Here is a 16,979-nt window from a genome sequence, read left to right on the forward strand (position 1 = left end):
AGGTCCCATGGAAAGCAAGACTGAGGAAAATCAACTGAAGAAAGTTGGCAGTCTTTCAAAGGGGCATTATTAAGGGCCCAAAACCAAACTATTCCACTGCATAGGAAAGATGGAAAGTATGGCAGGAGACCACCTTGGCCTAACCAGGAGCTCTTACATGATCTAAACATAAAAAATGAGTTGTATAAAAAGTGCAAACTAGGTTGATACGGTTAAACAATTAATATGAGCAAATAACACACACATTTGGGGCAAGATTAGAAAGGCAAAGGTACAAAACTAGCCCAGTCTTCCTAGAAACATAAAGGGTAACAAGAAAACTTTCTACAGATATATCAGAAGCAAGAGGAAGACAAAGAGCAGGGTAGGCCCATTACTCAGTGAAGAGGGAAAAACAATAACAGGAAACTTGGAAATGGCAGAAGTGCTTAACGATGACTTTGTTTCAGTTTTCACCAAGAAGATTGATAGTGACTGGATGCCTAACATAGTGAATGCTTGTGGAAATGGGGTACATTTAGAAGTTAAAATAAAAAAAAAACTTAGAAAAGTGAGATGTCTTTAAGTCAGCACGACCTGATGAAATGCATGCTAGAATACTCCAGGAGCTGATAGAGCAGGTATCTGAACCATTATATTTCAAAAGTCATGGAAGTTGGGAGAGATTCCAGAAGACTGGAAAAGGGCAAATATAGTGCTCGTCTATAAAAAGGGAAATAAGAAAAACCCAGGCAACTACAAACCAATCAGCTTAACTTCTGTGTCATGAAAGATAATAGAGCAAATAATTAAGGAATTTATCTGCAAAAATCTGGAAAATAATAAGGTGATAGGTAACAGCCAGCATGGAGTTGTAAAGAACAAATCATGTTGAACCAATCTAATAGCTTTCTTTGACAGGCTAACAAGTCTGGTGGATAAGGGAGAAGCGGTGGATGTGGTATACCTAGACTTTAGCAAGGCATTTGATATGGTCTCGCATGATCTTATAAATAAACTAGGCAAATACAACTTAGACGGGGCCACTATAAGGTGGGTGCATAACTGGCTGAATAACTGTTCTCAGAGAGTAGTTATTAACCATTCATAATCCTACCAAAGGGCATAACAAGTGGGGTTCCGCAGGGTCTGTTTTGGGACTGGTTCTGTTCAACATTTTCATCAACGATTTAGATATTGGCATAGAGAGTGCGCTTATTAAGTTTGCAGATGATACCAAGCTGGGAGAGGTTGTAAGTGCTTTGGAGGATAGGGTCATAATTCAAAATGATCTGGACAAACTAGAGAAATGTTCTAAGGTAAATAGGATGAAGTTTAATAAGGACAAATGCAAAGTACTCCACTTAGGAAGGAATAATCAGTTTCATGCAAACAGAATGGGAAGCAACTGTCTAGGAAGGAGTACTGCTGAAAGGCATCTAGGCATCATAGTGGACCACAAGCTAAGAAAGAAAGAAAGGCATTCATGGAGGTTAGGTCCATCAATGGCTATTTGCCAGGATGGGTAGAAATGGTGTCCCTAGCTTCTGTTTGTCTGTCATCTGTTTCCAGGAAAGGCATCATGTGAGGCTTACCTGTTGTGTTCCCTACCTCTGAGGCATCTGGTATGGGCCCCTGTCAGCGGACAGGATACTGGGCTAGATGGACCTTTGGTCTGACGCAGTATGGCCTTTCTTATGTTCTTATGTATTTGACTCCAGCCTAAAGGATTTTGGGGCACTTGTTTTTTTTAATAACCGAGAATGCACTAAAAGTTTTATTTTTATATATATATATATATATATATATATATCTCTCTGTGTGTGTGTGTGTGTGTGTGTGTGTGTGTGTGTGTGTGTGTGTGTGTGAGTGAGAGAGAGACCTTACTGAAGGAATATTTATTGGTCTTCAGCCATGTTTGATGGGGAATAAAAAAGTTTTACTAAATTTATCAGAATTTTGATGAAAGCTCCTAGACTAGCCAATAGCCTGGTGGTCAGGGCATTGATGGGAGATGTGGAAGACCCAGATTTGAGTCTCTACTCCACTAAATGTTTTTTTAGAGTGGAACAGATCTAACAGGAGAGTTTGGGAGAGATGCACTCCAGAATAACAGCCTGATAGAGATGTAGACAGTGGGTAAACAGGGAGTTGAACTTGTCTCTCAGGGTATGTCTAGACTACAGGGTTTTGTCGACAAAACTAAACCTTCGTCTACACGACCACTGAGTTCTGTCGACATAACGTTGACAGAAGTCAGCAGTTTTGTCGACGCTGGTAAACCTCATTTTACGAGGAATAACGCCTTTTGTTGGCAGAGTTCATCGACAGAAGGCATTATTGCATCTAAACTGTCCTTTGCGTCTACACTGCCATGTTGACAAAGCAGCTTGCCTTCACTCATTCTTATTTTGACAGGAATAGTTTCTATGGTCCAGGATGGGTTTTCCAATCCAAGTTTAATCCCAAACACAAAATTAAATCTGGAACTAAATGGCTAGCAGTACCATTATTACTTAGAATATAGTGCTAACAAAGATACATCACCACTTGTACTTTTAAGAGTAGAATATTTACAAATATAACTATTTGAATTGTTGGGAGGCGGGGTGGCTAATTCCATTGAGTTTCATTTAGTTAAGGGAAGAGCTTTTTCCTTATAGATTTCTCCAAATGTAACAAATATTGCTTAGAAAAATTTATACTCTGTATAAATTTCTTTCCAGCCCAGCTGCATAGGTTGCAGGAAGATATTGAGAATCTTCGTGAGGAGAAGGAGAATGAAATTTCAAGCACTAGAGATGAATTGCTTAGTGCTCAGCGTGAGATTCTCCGGCTTCAGCAAGGGGCAGAAAAGGCTGCATCAGAACGAGACACTGATATTGCTGCTTTACAAGGAGAGCTGAAAATGGTGCGGGCTGAACTTGAACGTTGGCGGAAAGAAGCCTCAGAATATGAAAAAGAAATTGTCAGTCTTCAAGCCAGTTTCCAGCTGCGATGTCAACAGTGTGAGGATCAGCAGAAAGAGGAAGCTGCTCGTTTGAAAGGTAAGAAGGTCGTAGCTCATTCTGATGGGAACGGTTGCAGTCACATTGAGATGCCATTTCAGCTGCCAGTTCAAGGAATTGGTTCTTTCAGTGCAGTCTATCAGTGTAGCACTCATATTTGGTAATATAGACCTCAAACCATGATCATTTGAGAGCAGGTGATGAGATGTTTTTCAGATGAGGGAATCCAGCGAGGGAACAAATTCACAGAAGAGATAAAACTAAGCAGGAATTGGGCACATTTAGGGCGCTCTTCAAGGTTTCACAAAAGCTTTTCATAGAATCATAGAACTGGAAGAGACCTCAGAAGGTCTTCAAGTCCAGCCCCTTGCTCTAGGCAGGACCAATTCCAACTAAATCAACCTGGCCAGGGCTTTGTCAAGCCGAGACTTAAACACCTCTAGGGATGGAGACTCCACTACTTCCCTAGGTAACCCATTCCAGTGCTTCACCACCCTCCTAGTGAAATAGTTTTTCCTAATATCCAACCTGGACCTCTCCCACCACAACTTGAGACCATTGCTCCTTGTTCTGCCATCAGTCACTACTGAGAACAGCTTCTCTCCATCCTCTTTGGAACCACCCTTCAGGAAGTTGAAGGCTGCTAGCAAATCCCCCCTCACTCTTCGCTTCTGCGGACTAAACAGACCCAAGTCCCTCAGCCTCTCCTCATAAGTCATATGCTCCAGCCCCCTAATCATTTTGGTTGCCCTCCGCTGGACCCTCTCCAATGCGTCCACATCCTTTTTGTAGTGGAGGGCCCAGAGCTGGACACAATACTCCAGATGTGGCCTCACCAAAGCCGAATAAAGGGGAATAATGACATCTCTGGATCTGCTGGCAGTGCTCCTCTTAATGCAACCTAATATGCCATTAGCCTTCTTGGCTACAAGGGCACACTGTTGACTCATATCCAGCTTCTCATCCACTGTAACCCTCAGGTCCCTTTCTGCAGAACTACTACTTAACTGGTTGGTCCCTAGCTTGTAACTATGCTTGGGATTCTTCCGTTCCAAGTGCAGGACTCTGCACTTGACCTTGTTGAACCTCGTCAGATTTCTTGTGGCCCAATCCTCCAATTTGTCTAAGTCATTCTGAACCCTATCTCTGCCCTTAAGCGTATCTACCTCTCCCCCCAGCTTAGTGTCAACCGCAAACTTGCTGAGGGTGCAATCCATCCCTTCCTCCAGGTCATTAATAAAGATATTGAACAAAACCGGTCCTAGAACTGAATCTTGGGGCACTCTGCTAGAAACTGACTGCCATCCTGACATCGAGCTGTTGATCACTACCCGCTGGGCCCGGCCTTCTAGCCATCTTTCTATCCATCTTACCGTCCATTTATCCAATCCACATTCCCTTAACTTGCTGGCAAGAATATTGTGGGAGACGTATCAAAAGCCTTGCTAAAGTCAAGGTATATCACATCCACTGACTTTCCCATGTCCACCGAACCAGTTACCTCATCATAGAAGCTAATCAGATTGATCAGGCACGACTTGCTCTTTGTGAATCCATGCTGATTTTTCCTAATCACTTTCCTCTCATCCAAGTGCCTCAAAATGGATTCCTTAAGGATCCCTTCCATTATTTTTCCAGGAACCGAGGTAAGACTGACCGGCCTATAGTTCCCTGGATCGTCCTTCTTTCCGTTTTTGAAGATGGGCACTACATTTGCCTTTTTCCAATCATCCGGGATTTCTCCCGATCTCCACGACTTTTCAAAGATAATAGCCAAAGGCTCCTCAATGACATTTGCCAACTCCCTCAGTACCCTCAGATGCAGTAAGTCTGGACCCATGGATTTATGTACGTTTAGCTTTTCTAAATAGTTCCTAACCTGTTCTTTACCCACCACGGGCTGTCCATCTTCATCCCATCTTGTCACTTAGCGCAGAAGTCCAGGAGCTGACCTTGTCCGTGAATACAGAGGCAAAGAAAGCATTGAGTACTTCAGCTTTCCCCACATCATCTGTCACTAGGTTACCTCCTTCATCCATTAGGGGCCGCACACCCTCTCTGATCACCTTCTTCTTGTTAACATGCCTGTAGAAACCTTTCTTGTTATCCTTCACATCCTTAGCCAGTCGCAATTCCATTTGCGCTTTCGCCTTCCTGATAACCCCCCGGCATTCTCGAGCTATATCTATAAACTCCTCCCTGGTCATTTATCCAAGTTTCCACTTTTTGTAAGCTTCCTTTTTGTGCTTAAGTTCACCAAGGATTTCTCCTGTAAGCCAATCTGGTCTCCTACCATGTTTGCCTCTCTTGCTACACGTCAGGATGGTTTCTTTCTGTACCTTCAATAAGGCTTCTTTACAATACTGCCAGCTGTCCTGGACTCCTTTCTCCTTCATGTTAGCATCCCAGGGGATTCTGCCCATCAGATCTCTGAGGGAGTCAAAATCTGCTTTTTTGAAGTCCAAGGTGTGTATTTTACTATTCTCTTTTCTTCCTTTGGTCAGGATCCTGAAATCTACCATCTCATGATCACTGCTTCCCAGGTTGTCACCCACCTCTACTTCCCTTATTAGTTCCTCCCTGTTTGTGAGCAGAAGGTCAAGCTGCACACGGCCCCTGGTCAGATCCTTCAGCACTTGTGTCAAAAAGTTATCCCCAACGTTCTCCAAAAACTTCCTGGATTGCCTGTGTACTGCCGTATTGGTTTCCCAACAGATGTCAGGGTGATTTTCCATAATAATGACACAACTACTTCTCCCAAACCATCTCTCACTACAAGGGGGATCTTCCTTTAATCAAGGAAAAAAATAAGAGAGCCAGAGATTCCAGAAGTCCAATAGGCATCTTCTTGTACCAATCAGCTAACCTGGGAGGTGCTCAGATACTAGAACGATGGGCAGCAGTACAAAAACTATATAGATAGATGATGAATGCATACCCTTACAGTGCTGCACTCCAGTAGCATTTTTCAGTGTCAACTACAGTTCTGGTGTTTATCTTGAACTTATGTTAGCAGAAAGATGATACAAATTTCCCATACTGACCCCTTATATGAAGAATTTCCAGGACCTCAGAATACAAGTTATAATTACGATGGGTTGGATAACAGAGATCCCTTGAGACCTGTTATCTTATATGCTGATAATATCATTGAGCAAACCTACCTGCCATTTGAAGTGCTCCACCACCCTGTCCCCACTGAGGCAGAAGTTCTGGTTTCCCCTAGCAAACGCGCAAATTTGAGGTAACAGGGCCCAGCAAAGTAACACAGATACTATTAACAGCTCAGCTCTGGAAGGGCTTAGTTACAGGGGCTTGACAGCACCCAGGAGTTCAGCCCAGCTCAGCCCCCAAAGGAACCAAACTCAAAAAACATGGGTCTTGCTCTGCATCAAAGTTTTACATACAGAAACTCATAAAGTTTGTTCTCTTTATCAATGAAAGAGAGAAATATAGAGCTGTTGCTCCTCCCGCCCCCCCCCCCCCCCCCCGGAAACAATTATTTACACTAGATTTGATGATAAAAATGATTTTATTAAGTATAAAATACAGGATTTAAGTGAATGCAAGTGATGACACACACTTGCATTGACACACATCAAAATAAATTACAACTAAAGCTCAACAAAACACACCACCTAAGCCTACTACGCTGAAAGGAATTGTTACAAACCATAATTTCTCAGTCTACTCCATATTTCAGGTAAAGTTCTTCAAGACAAAGCTGATCTTTTCTCTGACCTGGGTTTTACAGTTTTTCCCCTAGTTATTTGAGTTCTTTTCTGTCCAGGTCCTTTCATGTGTTCTCTTGAGGTGTGGAGCAGTCTGTGAAGCCAGTTGAAGACCATCAGAGTTTGCGTCTCGTTCCTTAAATAGAATATCCCCAGGATGGGAAGTCTTTGTTCCATTCTCCACATTCTAGTGGAAAAATAACAAAATCAAGATACATTCCAGCACCAGGTGGCATTCTCACATGTCTTTGTAAGGCTAACCACAGTTTAGGCTTACCGGAAAAGCAAGACTATTCATAGATCATTGCCTTGAGCACCACTTACAGCTTAAGTGCCACTAATAGCTTTCACTGGAAGGCTTGAATTAATAAGCAGGTTTACACTTCATATTTCTAACTTCACATACAATAAAGATATGTGCACACACGTACAATATACTCATTCAGGGAGTTACACGATCTTGAATAAGTTATTTGCACCATTTTGCATAAAGCATGTTTGAGTTATGCATATTCATATTCAAAAACCTATTTCCATAAAAATATGGGGCACAGTGTCACACAATGTACAACAAGACAGAGCAGTATAAATTATACTTGTACTGAAATTTCTTCAGTGGTGTGTAGAGGGAAGTTGGCACATATATAAGATTTAGAATTCTGTTTTTATTTCTCCTTGTGAAGGTCTATGTGGTATGTCTACAGTATAAACCTACAATTGGCCTTTGCTGTTTAATTGCAGTGTAAATGTCTGGGCCTGGGCTAGAGCCTTGGTTCTAGGATCTTAAGAGGTTTGAGGGTCCCAGAGCTCAGGCTGCAGCCCAAACCTGAAAGGTCTATCTACAGTTCAACAGCTCCACAGCCCGAGTCAGTTGGCATGGACCAGCCATGGGTGTCTAATTGCAATATAAATATACCCTTAGAGAATTTTGCTTAACCCAGTCTCTTGTCACTGCATCCCTAAGACTCTTTCTCTGCTAGCTGCTCTAGTTTCTGATTTTCACAGGTTTGATTTCAAGCTTCCAGTGTTTGCTTTGAATGTTTTACTTGGCTCTAAGACATGTTTGGCATCTAGTAATTTCCAATTCTCTTGAATTTTACTAGCGCTAATAATTTTGGAAAAACTTAAACAACAAATAATAGTCTGGTAGACTAACAAAATATGTAGATGGTATTATGAGCTTTCGTGGGCACTCTGGTCATCTGAAGAAGTGCGCTGTGCACACAAAAGCTCATGATATCATCTACACATTTTGTTAGTCTTTAATGTGCTACCAGACTATTTGTTGTGTTTTACGTTTTTCCTGTTACAAACTAACTCAGCTACTCCTCTGAATAATTTTATAGTTAGATGTCAGATCTTGGAAAAGCAGATGCTTCAAATAAACTTTTCCATAACTTTTTTAGTTTTCAACTTGCAATAATAGTACTATAAAGAAGTATAAAAATGTAAGACATTAAAATAAGAAATAGTGGCAGTAAACTAAGAGTTTTCAGTGTCTCAGACTATTAATAATGTATACACTAGTTCTGTGCAATAAATTTTATAACATAATCAACTTGACAAATTACAGCTCTTCAAGTGCTTGCTCATATTTATTCTTTATACACTGTGTGCATGATTGCCAGCATGTTTTTACCCTAGCTACTACCTGAGGAGGTGGCAGATGGGTAGGGAGATATATATGGCATTGCACCAGCACCACGCAAGGCACTCCACAGCTGTCCCAGCAATCATGCACACACAGATCTAATTGGATTAAATGAATAACACATCTTGAAGAAAAACCAATTATAAAGATGAGAAACCAGGTTTTTTTTTTTTTACAAGTCCTCTCAGGTTTTTCCATATTACTTTTTGAAGGCATATAAAGCGTTATTTCTTTGACTATTTTACTCAGAGTAACTTGACATTAACAGGTGAACTAGAAAAGTTGAGGAAGGAGTGGGGTGATCTAGAAGCTGAATGCGTCTCCTTAAAGAAGAAAAATACTTTGCTTGCATCTGAACTTGAACAACAAGAAAAAGAGCTTCATAGGTAAGTGCTACTGAATGTAAGGTTACAAATGACCCTACCTCAAAAGGTTTTTATGACAGCTAATAAAGAATTTAAAAATTAGGGTCAAATATGTTTTTTGTTTTGTTTTTTAACTAACTTGTACCCAGGAGAACCAAAATGAATTATATGCATTTTATTAACCTGTGTTTTGCTGATAGTTTCGGTCCAAAAACATTTCACATTTCCAGTTAGTTACATATACACATTTTCTGTGCTCTGTTTTTAAAATTTTTATATATTACTAATAAACCTAGAATATATGTCAGGTGATGCATCCTATTTTAAATTAAATTATGCCACTTTAATAGGGACTTGAGAATATGAATTCTAATATTGGTTTAACTCAACAAAAGTAAAAAAAACTTAAACAACTAACGGTCCTTTGATGTGTTTTAAGTTTTCTCAGTTACAAACTAACATGACTACTCCTCTGAGTTGAATAAGAGTAGCCTTTGCTTTACTGTCCAAATGAGAAAAATATATACAAGAACTTGAATTAGGAAATGCTTAATATTTGGAGCTTGCAAATAACATTGAGATAGTATAGATGAGGATCAGGGAATCCTCTCACATCACTAATGGTAAACTTTGCAGAAGTGATACTCTGTTGTAAGATATATTTCATTTACCAGGTTATAGCAATTAATAAAGATACATCTCCAATTCTTAAGACTATATACTTCAAAACTGTCTTTTGAATGACAAGATTATTCAGAAAGTTCTTATGATTAGAATATAGTTTGATCTTCTAGTTCTTTCACTCTTACAGTCATTTTACCTCACTGCTAAAGAATACCTAAAACATCCAACTTACATAGTGGTAATTGTCCATTTTATTCCCTCTTTCTTCAGCATCCCTTAGTCTTTTGTTTTGGGGGTTTTGTGATTTGATAATACATCTAGACTATAATATTGGGTCAATAATCTGTTTTTCTCCAAGTAGTATCCACATGGGTGCTTCATTTCAGATGCTCATTCACTCTTGAGTCCTTTATTAGAGATATTCCACTAGCATTGTTCATGTGCTCTGCCCATGTGCATTATGCTTCCAGATACCAGGGCTGCATAGAGGTGTATGGGCAAACTGCTTTCAGTTCCTTCTCAACCACCTTGGCCAAAGACAGAGCCTTAGCATGTCCACTTTGAGCATGTCTCAGCTGTTCTGTTTTTCTAGAGTTGTTTGTTAAGATTAGCTAGTTGATAGTAATAGTTAGAGATAAGCAGTAAAAGGGTGGTTTCACTCCTTTCCTTTTCCTCGGAGAGACTTCTTTTTCCTGCCAGAACATATGTGGCTCAGTGGGTTTCAAACACTGCCTTTCCTGCCAAGAGGCTATGCCTGTGAGCAAATGCCAGTCTGTGTGTGTCCATTGCTTTGGAGAGTCTCACATTTCCCAGAAGAGCAACTTCTAATTTGGCCCTCATGTCCAGGATGAGGGAAAAGGACATCAAACTCAAATTGCTGCTGCTGATATGCTCCCTTGGACTAGCTTCTGAATCAGATCAGATAAGAATCTATGGGTGTTGGTGAAGGCAGGGCTGGGGGAGGCAAGCCTCCAGCCCCACCCCTTCTCTTGAGGCCCCACTCCTTTCCTGCCTCCCATAGGGAGGCAGGGCGGCATGCTGCACATATGCTCCCCTCTTCCAACCACAAGGAGGGAAGCGGGTGGGCAGGTACTTGCTCGCCCCAGCCTTAGAGGAGTGCGTGCCACATGGCCTGGCCTGGCCTGGCCTCTGCAGCTCTGGAGCACAGGCAGAGGGTGGAGACCCCACACGGTGCAGCCCAGCCTCTTCAGCCCCAGAGGACAGCCTCTCCAACCCAGGAGCACCGGGGAAGGGAGGAGGGCACAGCCCAGCCTCTCCAGCCCCAAGAGGACAAGTGCTGGGGGCAGCAACACTCTGCCCCCAAATGGCCTTCAGAAGGCATTCTGGGGTGGAGTGTGAGCAAGGCCAGGCTGGTGGTTTGGGAAGGCAAAGCCTTCCCCCACCCTACACACCAGATGCCCATGGAAGACTCTTTCCGCTGCCCTGTTAAAGCTTTTCTAAACAGAAGCAATGTCCCTTAAACCTCAGCACAGGTGTCTCATGAGGAGGGAAAAGATTATAGAGGCTTGAGAGAAGCCCTCCAAAAAAAGCGAATAATGGACTCTCATCTTAAGGAACCAACTACAAAAACCCCCACATCCCTCCTGATATCTATAGTCTCCAAAGCTTAGCCCCCTCAACTCAAGACTGTTGAGTCAAAAGACTTCTTCCAACATAGCAGTGGGGCTGGAAATTCATGGGCTTCAAATGAAAGACACACCGTTGATACCTCCTACCTGGGATGGGGAAGGCAAGCATGAGCAGGCTGGACTGTAAATTTCAAACACAGCCCCACCCTTGGTATCTATACTTTCAGCGCTTTTGATACCAAGCAAGCAATGGTGCCAGGGCATCATTGACATCTACATCAATACACCCACCATCAATATGGTATCATTGTCGTTGGCTTTCATGTTGCTACTGATCCCCTACTTAATACCACAAAAGTTCAGATACATGGAGGACTCTGATCTCTGGACAACCATGCTCCAGTACCACATAACTTTCCACCATTTTGTGTAAGTGTTCCTCTACTGGATGATGGAGAGGAGGATGAAGGAGCCATCCAGGTGGTCTCTCTTGTTTCTGTTCAGGGTTCTTCAGCATATTCCTTCAGGAACCCAGTCACAGGGAAGATTACACTCATCGTTAAGGGTGGATGAACCAACGCTGCATGCCACCCCTAATCCTATGGGCATCCCTATGGCCACACAGCAGCAATTTACCAGACTATTGATACCACCACATTGGCTGGAGCTTGATATACAGCTCCTTCTACCCCTCTGCCTCACACCACACTACAGGCAGAGACATGTGAGGAGCAAAAAGCCAGAAGGTGTTAGAGGCAACAGCTCAAATACTGATTTTATGTCTTTACCACCATCACTGCCCAACCATTTTCAGCAATTTCAAGACCTCAAAAAGGGGGTAGCAGACTCTCTTCAGATTCCATTTGATGACAGGAAGGACTCACAGCACATACTGTTGGATATCCTGCAACCAGCAGCATCCTTCAGTGTAGTGGTACTCATTAGTAACATGCTCCAAGATCCAGCCGGCACTGTGTGGAAGGCACCTACCAGGGTTCACATTTGGGATGAGGAGCCCACCTCAGTGCCCTCATGATTCATGGCAGATGGAGAATCCAGGAGACATCATCTGGGCTCTGAAAAATGCTGATTTCATTTAATACTCTTCATTGGGACAAATCAATCAGAGTCATGTTTTATGTCAACAAGCAAGAGCAAGATGCATCTCCTTGTGTGTCAAAACCATTAAGTTAGTCAAGTACAGGCATTCCCCGGGTTACATGGATCCGACTTACATCGGATCCCTACTTACAAACGGGGTGAGGTAACCTCGCACTATCTGCTTCCCCCCAGCAGACCAGGGAGTCGCAAAGCTAGCGTCCCCGTCCCCCCCCCCTCCGCAGACCAGGGAGACACGGAGCGGCTTTTCTCAGCAGACACCTCAGCTTGAGAATAAAGGACTGAGGGAAGTGAGGTGTGGGAGAATAAAACTGAGCTCTGGAGAAATGTTTGGCTAGAGTTTCCCCTACAATATGTACCAGTTCCGACTTACATACAAATTCAACTTAAGAACAAACCTACAGTCCCTATCTTGTATGTAACCCGGGGACTGCCTGTATATTGTTTTGAAAAATAAAACACCTGTAGTGCATAATCATCAAATTCAAATTTCAGTGGTCCACACTTCCAGTATCCAGAACACCGCAGCCCATCTCCTAAGCAGATTGTTCTTACGGGACTATGAATGGGAGTTAGACTCTGAAGTTCTCCATAGCATATTCCAAAAATAGAGATGGCAGAAGGTAGATTTTTTTCACATGCAGAGACAAGAGACGTCTTTTTTCTGCTTGAGTACAGAAGCCTTTCTTCAGTCTTGAAAGAAAAGTTTGTTCTAGGTATGTTCCCCTGTCATGGCTCCTTCCCCACTCTGGCATGATAAATGCAGAAGTGGGGGCCAGCAAGTGTACCCCAAATCCTTATCTACCAGGCTTTGATATAAAACTTCCCCCAAGATCTTAAAAACCTAGATCTTGGGAATAAAACTTCCGCTGCCACCACCCAAATGTTGATAAAGAAATTAGGGGAAAGATCATTTGGGAAATCTCACCCCTATGCAAAAATCAGGGCACACAATTAACCACTGCCAGGTTAATAAAAGAAAAGAAAGAACTTTTATTATTACAACAATATTCCTGTTGCAAGCATAATGACTAGATAGGAAGGTAACAAAATATACTCATGGAGAAACTCCGTGGGCCTAGAACTTAATTACAAAGAAAAGCCAAAACATCTTTTAAACAGTGCCAGATCTCAGATCCCATACCCAATCCTTAAAACAATAAAACCTAACGAAACTACCTAAACTTTACCCTACTTACAGAAAATGAAGAATGGTGTCTTGGAGAGAGAGAGAGAGACATGCTTGTCCTTCTCTGTAGCTGCAGAGAACTCTCTGAGACACAAAAGGGAGAAAAGAAAAACCCAAATTCCTTTGTCCCAGTTTGAAAAGTCCCACCTATATTCCTATTGGTCACTCCACCTGGCTAGGTGTAGTTAACCCCTTAATCCCCAGGCTGCTGGCTAACCCTCATAATCATGAAAGAAAAGTTTGTTCTAGGTATGTTCCCCTATGAAGGGTAATGAACAGACAGAATAGGACCAATTGCTCTTACAGTGCTAGCCTGGTCAAGATGAGTTTTGGTACTCTTACCTGCTCCATCTTGGTACCTAACCACCATTCGAGCCTAATTACTTCTCATTTCCTCTCCCGGGATGCAGGACATGTGCCTCACACCATTGTAGGAGTTCTGTACCTCAAGGTGTGGTTCCTAGATGGTTCATGGATACTTGCTTTATGGAAGTACAATAGATGCTAATGAACAGTAGAAAGAGATCAAATCAAAGTGTTTACTTAAAAGAGAAGAAATAGAAGAGATTTTTACACTGGTGGTGGTGTGGCTGCCTCCTGCCTGAATATATGCTACTTTCAGACATCATGGATTACCTGTTGAAACTGAAGAAATCAGGGTTTTCAGTTAGTCTGATCAAAGCCAATTTAGTGCAGTATCAGCCTTCGATCCTCCAGTAGAAGGATTCTCCATGTTTTGCTCACCTGGTATCTTCTAGGTTTATTAAAATTAAGGGAATCTCTACTCCAGATTAAAGATCCCACCAAACATGAAACACAGATTTCTTCCTTTTTTATCTTGAGATGTCCATTTGAACTTTTCTGATTTGTTTAACTATGAAGAAGGCTTTTTTAGTAGCCATCATGTTGACCAGCAGGACTGCAGGATATGGGTGTCACGAGGAAAGATCTCAAATCCCTTTATAGTATTAAAGGACCAACTGTCTTTTTTGTCCACACTCTGAATTCTTGCCTAATTTTTTATTGGCATTCCAGCCTAGCCAATCAGTTCACCTACCAGTGTTTTTTCTGATACCACATAGCTCTGTGTAGGAATCCTGTTTCCATATCCTGTACCTTAGAAGGGCATTGGCTTTCTACTTAGATAGAACCAAACAATTTCAAAAGTCACGTAGGTTCATCTCCTATTCAGATAGATCCAAGAAGTCCACAGTCTCTACTCAGAGACTGTCAAAATGGATATCTGAATGTATTATCACTTGTGGTGCTGCAGTTCATTCTTCTTCCTTCCTTCAAAGGGTGATAGTGTATTGGATGGATCACAGGCAACATCTGTGGAACACTGTTAACAATGCCAGTATCTGAGAGCTGTAGGGCTACTAGAAAGGCATGCATTTGTGGAACATTACAGTTTGATTCATGCTGCTGGATCAAAAGTCACACTTGGTTCTTCAATACTGCTTTCAATTCTGGACTTAATTTCCTCTCAGGATATTGCTCAAAAGTCACCCAAAGTGAAGCACCTGGCCACTCGCGATATATAAGAGGTTACTGACTTCGTGCAGTAGCTGGTCCTTTGATATGAATGTTCCTTGGGTGCTCCACTATCTGCCCTCTTTCCCCTCAGCTTTGCAGTATTCGATGTTCCAGTGGAGAAATCTTGAAGATAGTTGCTTGTGTACCCCTATATTGCCTTGGTTGCAATATGAGGAGGCACAAGACACATGCACAAGACAGACATGGCTAGTGTAAAATCTCTGATCAAGGGCTTGAGAGATGCATACACACCTGAGCTGGATTACCCATAGAGCGAGACATTTCATTATTGCATAAAACGAGATACCTCTTTTCAAGGCTGTTCCCCACTATGGCACAACGAATGCAGAAGTGGGGGTCTGCAAAAGCACCCCAAAATCTGATCTCTTTAGGCTTTGGTACAAAAACTTCCCCAAAAATCCTAATACCTGGACTTTGGGAAATAAATACCGCTGCCACCACCCAAGTAATGGTAAGAAAACCAGGGAAGAGATCACTTGGGAAATCTCAGCCCTAAAGGAAAAAAAGAAGACACAAAAATTAACCAATACTAGGTTAAATAAAAAAGAAATATTTTATTATCAAAACAAAACCCCAGTTACAAGCATAGTTGGAATGGCTAGATGGTAAGAGCCACGAATTAATATACTCATGGAGGATCCCCCCCATGGGCCCACAAAACTTAGTTACAGAAGAGAGGAAAAACCATTTCTACAGCACAGACATCAGATCCAAATTTCCAAACCAGAAAACAATAAAACCTGATGGATTTATCTAGACTTTACCCTACTTACACATTATGAAGAATCTTTTTCTTGGAGAGAGACATGTCTTCTGTCTCCCTCAGTATCTAGAGAGCAAATTGGCTCAGAGACAAAGGAGGGAAAACCCAAAAATTCCTTTGTCTCAGTTTGAAATCCCTATCTGCATTTCTGTTGGCTGTGCAGATACCTGGCTAGGTACTGGGACATAGTTCACCCCTTAGTCCCCAGGCTGCTGGCCATCCCTCATGGCCATGACACCGCTTCTTTTAGACTTGGATTTTTACTCTCTTACTTTATTGTTCCATAAGTTCTAGTTGTAGTTATCAGTGAAAGTTCCCTGCAGTTGAGCATTCCAAGAAGGGACAAATCATTGTTTTAGACAAACAGATGCCAGTCCTCATACATGTATCTGCATTCTAATTCTGCACCCACTTTCCTTAACTCCTGACATTTCCCATCTTCTTTTCTACCCTATGTTTCTACTATATTCAGTCTGACGCTATCACACCTACCCATTACAGTTCCCCATAAAATGATATTCTGCACCAATCTATTTTCCCACAGAATCTGACTCCATCCTGACTGAGTCCAATTTTTTAAAAGTAATTATAGTGGTCTGTGCACTTAAATATGCGATCACTTTTTAACCTGTTTCTTCACATGAAACGTTCATGTGTAGCTGTTACAGGCACAAATTACAATTACTTAAATAATTAGTATTTAATTATTTAACATAGATTTTTACATTAAAGTGCACAACTTTATGAAATAACTAGATTTTCAAGAAGACTTTTATTTTCTATTCTAGAATATGAAAGCTGTTTATTGTTACTGATAAGCTAGAATGAACTAACCTGAAGTAGACAGACCTGTACATTATTATGCATATTGTAAAAATCTCTTTGAGAAGCACTGCTCTTATGAGTGAGTAAAGTATCTGTCGTCATTTTATTTATATAAATAGATAATCCAAAAAATGTCAATCCTTGGCCAAATTTTCTTTTGTTCCCTTGTCATATGGCATGCTGCTGCTGCTCTCCATTCCAGGGATAGATGCAGTTTGGTGGTGCTGTGTGGGAATAAATATAAATTGTTTTATTTTAAAATGTGAGTTGTTAATTTAATATTGTTTTGCAGTTCTCAGAAACAGAGTTTAGCACTAACCAGTGATCTAAGTGTTCTTGAAATGACTCATAAGGAACTTGAAAATCAAGTGGGATCTTTGAAGGAACAACATCAACGCGATGCAGCAAGTCTAAAAACTCTACTCAGTGAAGCTGAAAATCAAGCCAAGGATGCTCAGAAAGAGGTAAAATCAAAGACATTAATTTCTGTTACGATTGGATCTGATGAGCAGCAACAGGTATTTATGCAAACTAATTGGAAATATAGTGAAAAAAGGAAATAGTAATTATCTCAAAACT

At 41.5% G+C, this 16,979-nt stretch overlaps 1 protein-coding gene across 18 annotated transcripts in view; it reads left to right on the forward strand.

Moving 5' to 3' along the window:
- Positions 1-16,979, forward strand: part of SLMAP (sarcolemma associated protein) — a 201,090-nt gene that overhangs the window by 169,805 nt on the left and 14,306 nt on the right. For all 18 annotated transcript variants that reach the window (XM_014577409.4, XM_014577410.4, XM_014577408.4 and 15 more), the window contains 3 exons: positions 2,706-3,026; positions 8,638-8,755; positions 16,693-16,864. In XM_014577409.4, the coding sequence (XP_014432895.2) occupies positions 2,706-3,026; positions 8,638-8,755; positions 16,693-16,864 (611 nt within the window). The remainder of the gene's footprint in view (positions 1-2,705; positions 3,027-8,637; positions 8,756-16,692; positions 16,865-16,979) is intronic.

Source organism: Pelodiscus sinensis, chromosome 11 (assembly GCF_052426305.1).
Source record: "Pelodiscus sinensis isolate ZL-2025 chromosome 11, ASM5242630v1, whole genome shotgun sequence".
Lineage (NCBI taxonomy): Eukaryota > Metazoa > Chordata > Testudines > Trionychidae > Pelodiscus > Pelodiscus sinensis.